General features: G+C 40.3%; 1 protein-coding gene across 3 annotated transcripts in view; it reads right to left on the bottom strand.

Annotated features, from left to right (window-relative positions):
• PHEX (phosphate regulating endopeptidase X-linked) overlaps nt 1-12,559 on the bottom strand; it is a 195,107-nt gene that overhangs the window by 173,872 nt on the left and 8,676 nt on the right. For all 3 annotated transcript variants that reach the window (XM_001493470.7, XM_070256769.1, XM_023633503.2), the window contains exon 3: nt 7,846-8,007. In XM_001493470.7, coding sequence (XP_001493520.1) covers nt 7,846-8,007 — 162 coding nt within the window. The remainder of the gene's footprint in view (nt 1-7,845; nt 8,008-12,559) is intronic.

Genomic DNA, 12,559 nt, shown 5'->3' with positions numbered 1-12,559 from the left:
GGGGAGAAAAGAGAAGAGAAAGCCACCCCTCCCCATTCAGCCAGCCAGTCACCCCACCACTGCATCCAGCCACTCACAGTGGGCACAATCTTTCTCTCCTTTCTTCAACAACTATTTACTGAGCATCAGCTATGTGCCAGGCACTATGCCGGGTGCTGAGTCACAGTGAAGCCCAAAATGAACAAGATTCTGGCTCTCAGGGAATTTACCATCTGCTGGGGGCAGGGAGGCAAGTAAGCAAGTACACAAACAAGATAATTTTAGATGGCTATAAGTGCCACAAAGGACACTAATAGGGTAACAGGATAGAGAGGGACTGGAGATGGGAATAGAAAACTATTTTTAATACCAGTGTTCTTTGACCCTTCTCTATCACTGAAATCTATCACTGAAATAAACTTAAATGTATTCCCAGATAGCTCACCTTTCTAATGGCCTCTTCAGGGCTCCAGAGCAGCACTGTCTGTAGAAATATTATCTGAGCCACATAAGCAATTGTTAGTTTTCTTGTAGCTACATTTAATAAAGTAAAACAAAACAGGTGAAATTATGTTTAATAATATATTTTATTTAACCCAATGTCTGAAAATATTATCATTTCAATATGTAATTGATGAAATAAATCATCTATTAGATATTTTACATATTTTTTGAATGAATTCTGAAATTTGGTGTGTATCTTACACTTACAGCACATCTCAATTCCAGCTAGCCATATTTCAAGTGCTCAAGAGCCACACGCGGCTAGTGGCTACCAGATTGAACAGTGCAGCTCCAGAGCCTGGATTACAACATCTATTGAAACATTTTGAGATGTGCAGATTTTTAATTTCCACATGAGTAGTCTTGGGGGGGCCTTTTTTTTTTTTTAAAGATTGGCAGCTGAGCTAACATCTGTTTCCAACCTTCTTTTCTTTTTGTTTTCTTTCTTCTTCTACCCAAAGACCCCCAGTACACAGTTGTATCTTCTAGTTGTAGGTCCTTCTGGTTCTGCTATGTGGGATGCCGTCACAGTATGGCTTGATGAGCTGAGCTAGGTCCACGCCCAGGATCTGAACTGGTGAAACCCTGGTCTGCCAAAGCAGAGCACATGAACTTAACCACTCGGCCACAGGGCCAGCCTTATTAGCCTCTCCACTTCTGTATTTTCCTGTGTCTAACACAATGCCTCTTGCTGGGTGTGAATGAGGAAGTGTCAATTCTGGTTGCTGTTGGCAACAATCTTATGACCAAACAAACTTAGAAGAACGAGACAGTAGATGTCAGAGTAGAGAGAAAGAAAGAAATGTGATCCTTAATAACATGGTTCAGCTGCTGGATCAACCCTTACCTGAAGTTCACATTACTACTAGACATTTTGGTTATGTGAACCCAGCAAATTTTCTTTATTGTTTAAGCCAATTTGAGTTGGGGTTTCTGCTACTTGTGACTGAAAGCAATTGGTGCCAGGAAAAAAGTAAATGCTCAGTAAATAGTCTTGAGTTCACAGATTAATAATAGTCAAAATGCTATGCATGTCAATCTGTTTGAAGCAAGTGTATTTCTCCCAAATTAAGGAGCATACAACTCAGAACGAATGTAATGAATAGACGTGGTTTTTATCAAGCATACTCAACTTATTTTAATATTAATCACTTTGACAGAAGAGCTACAGTAAAGCCATGGGGGAAAAAATCGAAGGCTTGGAGTAGGTAAGAGTCAAAAAGGAAGACAAGGACATGCAGTGGGGGTGGAAAGGAACACACAAGAAGAAAACCTAGCATGCTGACTGTCAGAACTACCAGAACACAAGCTTTTACACATGGTAGCCATTCTCATGGCCTCTACTTCCTTCAGCTGTTTAGAAAGAGAACATCTCTGAGAGCTACGTGCACGTTTTTCACAATGCCTTCAGGAAGAAATTCATTTCTATATCTGAAGTGAGTGTCTCCTAACAACAAATTGCTAAACTTTTTTTTTTTTTAAAGATTTTATTTTTTCCTTTTTCTCCCCAAAGCCCCCTGTACATAGTTGTGTATTCTTCGTTGTGGGTTCTTCTAGTTGTGGCATGTGGGACGCTGCCTCAGCGTGGTCTGACGAGCAGTGCCATGTCCGCGCCCAGGATTCGAACCAACGAAACACTGGGCCGCCTGCAGCGGAGCGCGCGAACTTAACCACTCGGCCACGGGGCCAGCCCCAAATTGCTAAACGTTTTAAGTTGGACGACTTCTTTCCCCTTCCTCACACTCCACGCACCCACACCCCTATCCCTGCTCAAATGGTGTACTGAGATTAGGAAAAACGTGAACAACAAAAAAACCTTTAGGGTAAAATCATTTCACTTCACATTCTAAAAGTATTCCATACAGGCCCAAATCTTCACACAGCACCCTCTGTGCAGGCAGGACTGATGATGACATATGTAAAATTGAGCCATTTGTTGCTTCCTGTGTGGTCACTTGAAAAAGAGCCAGCATGATCAGAAAAATAGGAATCTGCTCGGAGTGGGTGCACCCAGTTTATACAGCAGACTCACTGAGACTTCCAGGGGCTGAGTTTTCACCAGGAATAAAAAGCCCACCACAAAAGCTGGTTGCTCCTTAGCATTTAACCACCACATTCTCGTTTTGTTTTTTTTCCAGTCTGACATCATTTGTTTCAAAGAACTTGATGTCAAGGCTCACTTTGGTACATCTTTATACTATGTGCATGGCATGAGGAAAATGACACAATTCACTATGTCTTCAATAATCTGAACTTCCCAATTATCAAATGACTTCACAGGAGCTGAACTGAAGTTTTCAGCTTTCTATTATCTGCAAAAGATGATTTGGCTAGGATCATCTGTAGGAAAAACAAGATTATGGAGGGGATTATTTAATTATGACAACCATTTGATTCTCAGCCAGCAGGTATTTACAAATAAATAACCGATCTATGAATCACGATCATCTTCCTCTGCTCATTAATGCATGGATCCTACTTCATCTTATTGTTCTTCTGGGGATGTCTGTGCTTGAACATAATAATATACTGCATTTCTTTAGAAAATACTGGCAAAGACTGCTATTCCATACTAGAGATGAGCTGGCCCTAGCTTGAGTCATCTGTCTTCTGTTTGACACAAGTGCTCTATCTCACTCATTGCCTCATGTTTCATAAGTGCTCATTTGCAAAATTTTCATCTGGTCGTTCATAAGCAACGCATGCTGTGTCATCTTCACGGTCACGTGAAGACAAATTTGGGAGGTTTTGTAGGAAGGAAATTTTAAGACATTCAAACACATGACTACATTCAGCCTTTTGGAAAAAAATCCTGCTTCTTAGAGAGAACAAGAAATAATTTTCTTTTCCAAGTAGAAATCTGAGTCTTATATGCCATTTAAAGAAAAAATTTACGAGGCCAGCTTGCTGACTTCAATAGAGGGTAATTTTTCATCAGCCAGGTCTGTCAAATCCATTTTACTTCACAAATTGGACAGCCGTATCTGTGTGTTCTCTATCAGCCATAAGAAAATGGTATTCTTTTGATTGGTAGCATTGGGTTTTATTTTTGGATGTTCTCTCTTCTTATCAAGGGTGAGGAAAAATATCTAGACAGTATTCAATATTTTTGGAAGCACATGATATTTACAAAAGACCAGACCAGAATAAAACTTAAAGCATTTGATAGACATTACTTCATGAGCCTTAGAACTTTCTTTGAGACGAAATAGAGGAGCAAAGGACAAATATTTATTGAAGGCCTGCTGAATGCCAGGAACCAGACTGGGTAATTTATACAGGTCATCTCCTTTAGTCCTCACAAACTCGATGAAATGGGTATTCTTATCTCCATTTGAAAGCTAAGAAAACTGAGCTAGGTGAGATGAGTAATTGGCCAAAAGTGACACAGAGGAGAAATGAAAAGGAACCAGGATTCGAATCCAGCTGTGGCTTCAAAACTCATGCTCTGAGTAGCTTACAATGAGTAAAAAATCTGGAAACAATCTAAATGGCAACACAGGAATTGATTACATCAACTGTAGTATATCCATACAAAGCAGTCATGGCAAATGACGGCATAGATCTATTTTTACTGACATGAAAAGATGTTAACATGTCAAGTAAACAGGGAAGATTATAAAAATGGAATATATGATCCCTTTTGAGATATACATATAATTTTATATATATTAGCATTTAAAAGTTATCACTGGGTGGTGGGATCTGAAGTTCTTCTTCTTGAAGTGTTTCTTCTCGTTATTCATTTATAGTTGGTCTACAATGACCTGGTATTACCTGGATGGCTGGAGGGATGGGTAGATAGACCGAGAGATACATAGATGTATAGATAGATATAGAATATATAAAAAGATACAGACAGAATTTAAAGATCCAGTGATTAAAAAAATAAGATTGTCAGCACATCTGATATTTGAAAAGCTCTACTTACACATTTCAAGAATATCTAATGGTCTGCAACATACTTAGAGTTCAGAAAAATATCCACAAAGCTATCTGTATATCAATATCTATCCATCTATACATGTATAGATATATCTTCTCATTATTTATATGTGTAAATGTACAGATATAGACAGAGAATGAGAATATCTATACATCTATAGACAGAATGAAAGAATACTATGATAAAGCAAATGTAGCAAAACGGTAACAATCAGGGAATGTTGGTAAAGGGTATACGGGAGCTCCTCGTGCTATTGTTTTAACTTTTCTGTAAGTCTGAATTACCTCAAAATTAAAAACTCTAAAGAATACATATTTTTATATTTCAAACACAAACATACGGTACAAGATGCTAATAATTTAAAAGAGACCCTACTCCACCATCTCTCTCCTTCTTGTGCTCTCCTTCTTGGTACTCGAAGCAAGAGCCCCAGGATCAATTTTTGGGTTCATCCTTTACAGTGCTTATCACAGAATAACTTGGGATTTCACTGGTCGTGTCTTTCCCAGAGCACAGAAATATGTGGGAAGCCTCCAATTTTGTTTCACAAGGCCAGCACAATCTTGATAACAGAACTGACAAACTTAGCACACAAAAGTCCATGGACCAATATGAATCATAAATATAGACACAAATGTACAAAACAAAATACTAGTTTATTCAATTCTATAGATGTCCTTAAAGAAAATAATAAACCATTCATAGGCAGAATTTATTTCAGGATTATGAGGTTAGTTCAGCATGAGAAAATCTACAGAAGTTGAGATACTCCATGTGAGTCTCAATAAAAAGTGAAGAGACATTTTCCCTGAACAATGCCTTTTTGCAAACTAAGAATAACAGAAAACAATAAAGAATACCTATTAGAAACAAAGGAAAAAAATATACTGGGTAGGCGGGAAATACTTGAGGCTTTACCACCCAAGCTAGGAAAAGAAAAATTACACCCATTATCATTGCTATTATTCAACACTTGTTCTGGAGGCTCTAGCAAATATAGCAAAAGGAGAGGAGAGACAAAAAATTGTAATTCCTTCTTAATTTTATGATTACCTACCTAAAAAAACCCCAAAGAAGCCACCAAAAGGTTATTAATAAGATAGTTCTAATCAGATCCAATATAGCTATATCAAAGCTTTACACCAGGCATCACGATTGGCAAACTTTTTCCATAACGGTCAGAGAGTAAATACTTTAGGCTTTGCAGGCTAAATGGTCTCTGTAGCAACTATTCAACTCTGTCATTGTAGCACAAAAGTAACCATTGATAATGCATAAATGGATGAATGTGGCTGTCTTGCAATAAAACTTTATTGCAAAAACAGGCAGTGGGCTGGAATTGACCCACAGGCCATAGTTTGCTGACCTACTTTATACCACAAAAAACAGTTGATGGAGAAAAGTAACCATTTAAAATAGCAAGAAAATATATAAAGACCTAGAAATAATTTTCTAAAGGGTGATTCTGCCATACGCATCAAAAATTAAACTGTGAATACTCTTTCAACATAACAATTCCATTTTTGGGAATTTATCCTACGGATACATTTAGAGAAAAACATAAAGATGTATACACATGGATATTTATTATAGTGTTATTTATAATAGGAAAAGATAACTACTGACATAATCCAAGTCTATGAGCAATACATCAGTTTTTAAAGCAGGGGACAGAGTAGCATGCATGATATCAGCTAATTTTTTAAATATATAGGTGTGTGTATGAGGCTATACGTGTGTGCCCACGCTTGGGGAAACACCTGGAAAGATATACCCAATTGCTTTATTAGTAGTTATTCCTAAGGGTGGACTTATGGGTGACTTTCTTCTTACTTTTTGCATGTTGTTTCTGCTCTTTTTTTATTTTCCCCATTGAGCTTGGAAATAAAATTTTTCATTTTTTAAAAGCAAGCAAACAAAAACCCTCATGCTGCTCTGAACAATTTACTCTTATTTCTATGAATTTTGGAGGAGCCAATATACAGCATCCTTCTCAAAGTACATCAATACTGATTTTTACATTAAGACACCCCCAGAAGGTTCTTTAAATTATTGTAACTGCTTCATACCCTGAAGATAGAAATCTTTTGGCTATAACTAATATAAAAGGAGCATTTATCTGGAAATCTTGTCTTTTTCTTATCCTTCAGTGATATTTCTGCATGCATGATTCTGTGTGTGTGCGTGTGCACACATCTCTATGTCTAGGAAGAAAAGAAGCCAGAGAAAGGAAACAGGAAATAGGCAAGAGCAGTAGGTGACGGACCAGCATGGGTTAATATCGTACAGGGAAATAAGTATTAGTAAATTCATTCCTGAAGTTCTTATTTATGGTTCTCTAGTATGGGAATCTCACCTGTTGAGTTAGGGGGAAAACTCTGACATTTTCAAAAATTCTCATTTATAATTTATGAAGACTAAGTTTGGGCCTCCTGGTAGAAAATATAAGTCCATATGATTCATATCCAACTGTGAAATTCAAGCACATTTTTCCTTACAATTGACAATAGGTATCTAATTATTTTGCCAATAGCTTCAGTTGTTATAATGTGTATGTGAATTGATATATGTTTAATTTCCATGTACTTAAAATCTTGGGGAGATGGGGAAGAAAGAAAAATGATTCTTTTAACTTCTCAGAAATTCTTTGTAGGTGTTACTGAACACGAGTTATATGGCATAAGTTATCAAAAAGAGGAAAAAAACGCATACTATTTTTGCCTCCTCTCAACAATGACCACCTTATCTGTCCTTGAAACTTCCCCACTTCCCTCCTGAAGTGGCTTTCTCCAATAGCTCAGCATAAAAATTAGATCCAATGCAAACAGAAGATCCCCTAGTCAAAGACATTCTCAACTTCTGAAGTGTTTGTGCAGGCACATGCGAGTACGTGTGTGTGAGCTTGTCGTTGCTAGAGAGGACATGGGAGAAAAAGACAGTCTCCCCGGAGCCAACTTCGAAGTTAACAGGAACAATATGACAAACACAAGGTCATCCAGAGTTCTCAAAAGTGATGTCAAAAGACAATGAGGTGTTAAGTACATTTTGTAAATCATGAAAATCCAGGACACAATGAGCAAGTGACAAAGTTTGCTCCAAACACAAGAGACAAATAAGTATATTAACATAATTTCCATTAACTATTCCTTTGCTCCCAACCTCAATCAAATGCTATTTACGCTTCAGCAGAACTTACTATTATCAAATGTGAAGATAACAACCTATGCTAGGCGTGCAATGAGATCTGGGAGACGAATTCCACAACTTTCCTTTCAATCTTCCATTTAAAAAAGATCTTGAAAATGAATTTAGTACAGTTAAAAAGGGAGCAGTCATGCTTCAAATCCAAAACTATGTTTTTCTTGTCAAATATTGCTCTCTGTAAAGGGCATCACCAAACCCCAGCAGAAACTTACCCTTCAACTTGAGGTCAACATTATGTCTCAGCCAAGGATAAACCCCATAGCTTGGCATATCTTCAGGAATTGGATTGCTGTCTATCCAGCCATCACAGGCGAACCGGAAGAAATTATCACAAGGATCCACAGACAGATTTACTTTACTCAAGATGGCAGCAGCTATTTAAAAAGAAAGTCATGGGATTAATGACAAGCACTGAACATTGTGTACTGTTCTCTTCCAAATTAAACAACGATTTCATATCAATCACTTCCCAAGCCTTGGCTTTTACATTTCCCCTCAAATGACTCCCTGAATCAACTTCACTTTACTAAATTATTGCATTCAGAGGGAGTGGATAAAAGTTTGGTAGTATTGTTGTTATTGTTTTTTGCAGGACTGCCCCTAACATCTGTGGGGCATGGGACAGGAATACAAACGGAGTGTCTGGTAAATTGTTTGCAAAGATGTGTGTGACATTTCCTTCCATCCCTCTCGCACTTCTGCAAGGTGACTCTGCCACTCTTCCCATCGAGCGGTAGGATCTATTTTTCCTGCCTTGAGTCTGGGCTGGCCTTGTGACTCGCTTTGATCAACAGAACACGGCAGAGTGATTTCTTGTGAGTTGCAAAGCTAGGCCTTAGGAGGCCTTGCACCTTCCATGGTAACTCCCTTTGAAAGGAGCCCTGAGTCTGCCCTTTGAAGAAGCCTCCTAGAGGAAGTAAGGCCACACGGAGAAGAACCAAGCCAGTAGCAACTCCCAGACATGTGACTGAGGCCATCATGGACCTTCCAGGCCAGGCGACCCTCCAGCTGAATGCAGCTATATGAATGAGCCTAGGCAGTACCAGCAGAAGAATCCCCACCTAACCCACGGAAGCACAAGAACCATTAATCACTCCCGTTTCAGGCCTCTAAGGTTTGGCGTAGTTTGTTCCACACAGCAAAGGCTAACTGAAACCGAGGCCCACGTGCCATAATCTAAATATTTAAAAGACATATTTACAATATACCTTCATAAAGACCTGGAAGGCCAGGTATGAATTCTTGAGCCCCTTGGTATTCAGTAAAACTCTCAGAGGTAGAAATCCCTGAAAGGCACCCACAAGGGCCCTAAAAGGAGGCTTGGGCCATCTAGCAGGGAATTCTAGGTTGTAGGAGAGGACTGCTGACTTGGCGCCAAAGACTCCTTAACTAGAAGAGAGGCATAGCCAGAGGAGGGCACAGTGAGGCATTCCAAATGCAGGGCCCAGGGCAGGAGCCCCTCTTGCCCACGTCTAGGAGCAGAACGGAGTATTTGTATAAGTTAACAGAAAGACACAATGGACTTATCTACTGTTTTTTCCTCTTTCACAAGCCCACACACAATTACATATGGAAGATAATCAATAGGTAGGAAATTTGTGCATACTTAAATACATATCCATGAGCTTTAAAAAAAATCTTTCATTACAAAATGAGAAGGTTCCAAAATTCCTAATATTGAACTCCAACTCTCTTCCAACTGTCATATAATTGCTGGCTACCACTCTAGCAAAGATACGCACCAATTGACTAAAAAAAAAGGCAGTCAATATTTTTAATGACGTTGGAAAGATGATATTTTGGGTGTTTCACACTTTAATGAATGCCAGAATACATTTCTGTTTGAAGTAATGAAAACTCAAATGAGTTTTCAGCTAAATATGAACGAATTGCCAAAAAAAGTATAATCTGCATAAATTTAGATATGCATATTACTGTTTGGTTACATGTGTGGTTCTTCAGGTTTAAAATAAGGCTAGATATTCCTCTAGCCTAGACTTTCCATGAAAATTTCAAACAGCTTTCTGTCCTCAATGAATAATATACAAACATCCTAGTTTCTATAAGACTTCAAAATCCCCACCATTTTCAAACCTCTTCCCCCGTTAAAAAAAAATTGGCTTAAAAGTTTGATAAATTTAAAATTAGCTTACTATTTTCATCTTTCAGAATAAATTCAGTTGTCTCCAATTACATTTTTACTTACTGCTATTTTATCATTAATATTTAATATGCAAATATGCTAGGAAACACGAAACCTTCATCTCAGTTTGTATTTATAGTTATTCTGGCTGTGCAACCACAGAATGAATCTGCCATGTGACACCTCAGGGACATGGATCAGACAAGTTTCAGTCCCACACAATATTTACAGTCACACAGCGGAGCCCTCACACACGTTTTTATTCACATAAGCACATTGTTTCCTGGCCGCCTTCCCAAACCTCTCCCTGCCCCCAACCCTCAAATGTATCCATCTCCTCCGTATTCTTACAGGTACCTAGAAAACTGCAAGATCAGCTCTGACCTCAGCCCTGATGTAAAATGGGGGAATACTTCACTCACACTGAATTTGGAGCTGAGCCTGCTGAATGGGAAAATTCTAGCTTCAGGCTCCCAATCCATCATTCACGATTCACAGCTGGGCACATGGGCGTGCTTTCTGCAGGGGAACTGTGACTTCAAATTACAAGGGACCATGGTTGTCAAGACACCAAAACTCCTTTCCCCCTACTCAGCTCCACGGTGAAAACCCAAAGAATCTTGTTTTAATAAAAGAAATATGATGATGAAGGAAACCTGTGAAAGGCCAGGCTGTGTGTTCTCTCAAGTCACTGCATATAACGTAAAATGGTCATGCCATCTCCAGCCAGAGTTTATGTAGTAGAGGTGGAGGCACCACCCCACATTACCAGCCTGAGTTTTTCAGTTTAATCAGGGCTCAAAGGAGAGGGCGGTGGTGGTAATAATAAGATCATTAATATTGAGCATTTGCTCTGTGACAGGAACTATGCTAAGCCCTTTTCAGGCAGTATAGCATCATCACAGACTCTGGAGCCAGACCACCTGAGTTTGAATGCCAGCAACACCATGGAACAGCTATGCAACCTCAGGCAGGTTACTTGACCTCTCTGTGTCTTAGTTTCCTCACATGTAAAATGGGGATAATAATATCACCTCATAGGATCTTCATGAGAATTAAATGAGTAAATACACGTAAAATGCTTAGAACAGTGTCAGACATTGCCAAATAGATATGGTTGCCAGATAAAATACACGATACCTAGTGAAATTTGAATTTCAGATAAACGACTACTGCTCTAAGTATATACCAAATACTGCATGCAACATACACCAAAAAAACAGCAGTTGCTGCAATTTAACTGAGCATCCTCAAAGTAGGTATATAGCTAAATATGGCAACCATACATATAAATTTTGGCTGTTACAGTTCCACAAACACTTATCTGAAACTCTTGAGGCCAGATATATTTCAGAGCTCACGGATTTTTCAGATTTTAGAAAAGTAACAGTGCATATACCACGGATTATATAATACCTCCAGCAACGTCTAGAGTGGCACTCCTGAAGCAAGCACATTACTAATACTATAGAGAATATGTGCATGTTCTCATAAGTGGGATAAACAAAATCTAAAACAGCCTCACATGAGTTATGCACCAGTTTTGCTACCACAGGAATGTAGGCCGGGTCCAGGCTTGCCAACAGAGTTAAGATGCTCTCTGCGTTTGGGGTTAAGGAGCGGGCACTGTGGATCTGGATTAGTGCTACTACTGCCATCGTTATTTTCTTCTATTCTCACAACAAGCATAATAAGTAAAAACTGTTATTCCCATTTTACAGATGGTGAAACTCAGGCTTCAGATGGTTATGTACTTAGCCCAGGATCACGGGCCTTTTAAGCGGCCAGATCATGCTTCAAACTCAAGTCAGCCTTTCTGCCCTTATCCACTACCATTAGCATGCCTTTTCCTTGTTTTCTTTGTATTCTTTTCCTACCTCTCATTTCGAAAGAGGGATAAGGATAAAAGGAAATAGAGAAGAGGAAGAAACGAGAGTCACGCACCAGACGCACCTTAGAAAGGGCTGGCACTTGTTCAAAAAACGTCCAGAAAGCAAAGGCTTCAACGCGCCGCCCCACGCACGCGCCGCCCCACGCACGCGCCGCCCCACGCACGCGCCGCCCCACGCACGCGCCGCCCCACGCACGCGCCGCCCCACGCACGCGCCGCCCCACGCACGCGCCGCCCCACGCACGCGCCGCCCCACGCACGCGCCGCCCCACGCACGCGCCGCCCCACGCACGCGCCGCCCCACGCACGCGCCGCCCCACGCACGCGCCGCCCCACGCACGCGCCGCCCCACGCACGCGCCGCCCCACGCACGCGCCGCCCCACGCACGCGCCGCCCCACGCACGCGCCGCCCCACGCACGCGCCGCCCCACGCACGCGCCGCCCCACGCACGCGCCGCCCCACGCACGCGCCTTCGGCTTCCTGTTCAAGACGGTCCCTTGGCTGTAATTGTGTCTTTTGTACTTAACGGCTGCTGTGTAGCTCCCTGATCGTAGTGAGGGTCATGTTACACTAAAGAGGACTGTATTCTTGCTGAGCCTTTCACTACCGAAACAGCAAAATTATTTTTTTCAATATTAGCAATTCACCAACGTGAAAATTAAAAACGGGACAGCAAGGCAAAGCACATTAGCTGGCAGGAGGCGACATTATCAAATGTCATTCTGTAAGTTTTACTCTTGCGTTATTATGATTCGTAATAGAGACAAAACTCACAAAGTGACCCTCTATACAAAAAGTTGACTAAACCCAAATTGAAAATTTGAGTTCAAAAATTTCAATTTCACGCACCTGGAAGAACCCTACCACAGCAAAAGCACAAGGTGACAAAG

Source organism: Equus caballus, chromosome X (assembly GCF_041296265.1).
Source record: "Equus caballus isolate H_3958 breed thoroughbred chromosome X, TB-T2T, whole genome shotgun sequence".
In the NCBI taxonomy this organism is placed as follows: domain Eukaryota; kingdom Metazoa; phylum Chordata; class Mammalia; order Perissodactyla; family Equidae; genus Equus; species Equus caballus.
The sequence above is the reverse complement of the archived record's forward strand: the minus strand, read 5'-3'. Positions and strand labels throughout refer to the sequence as shown.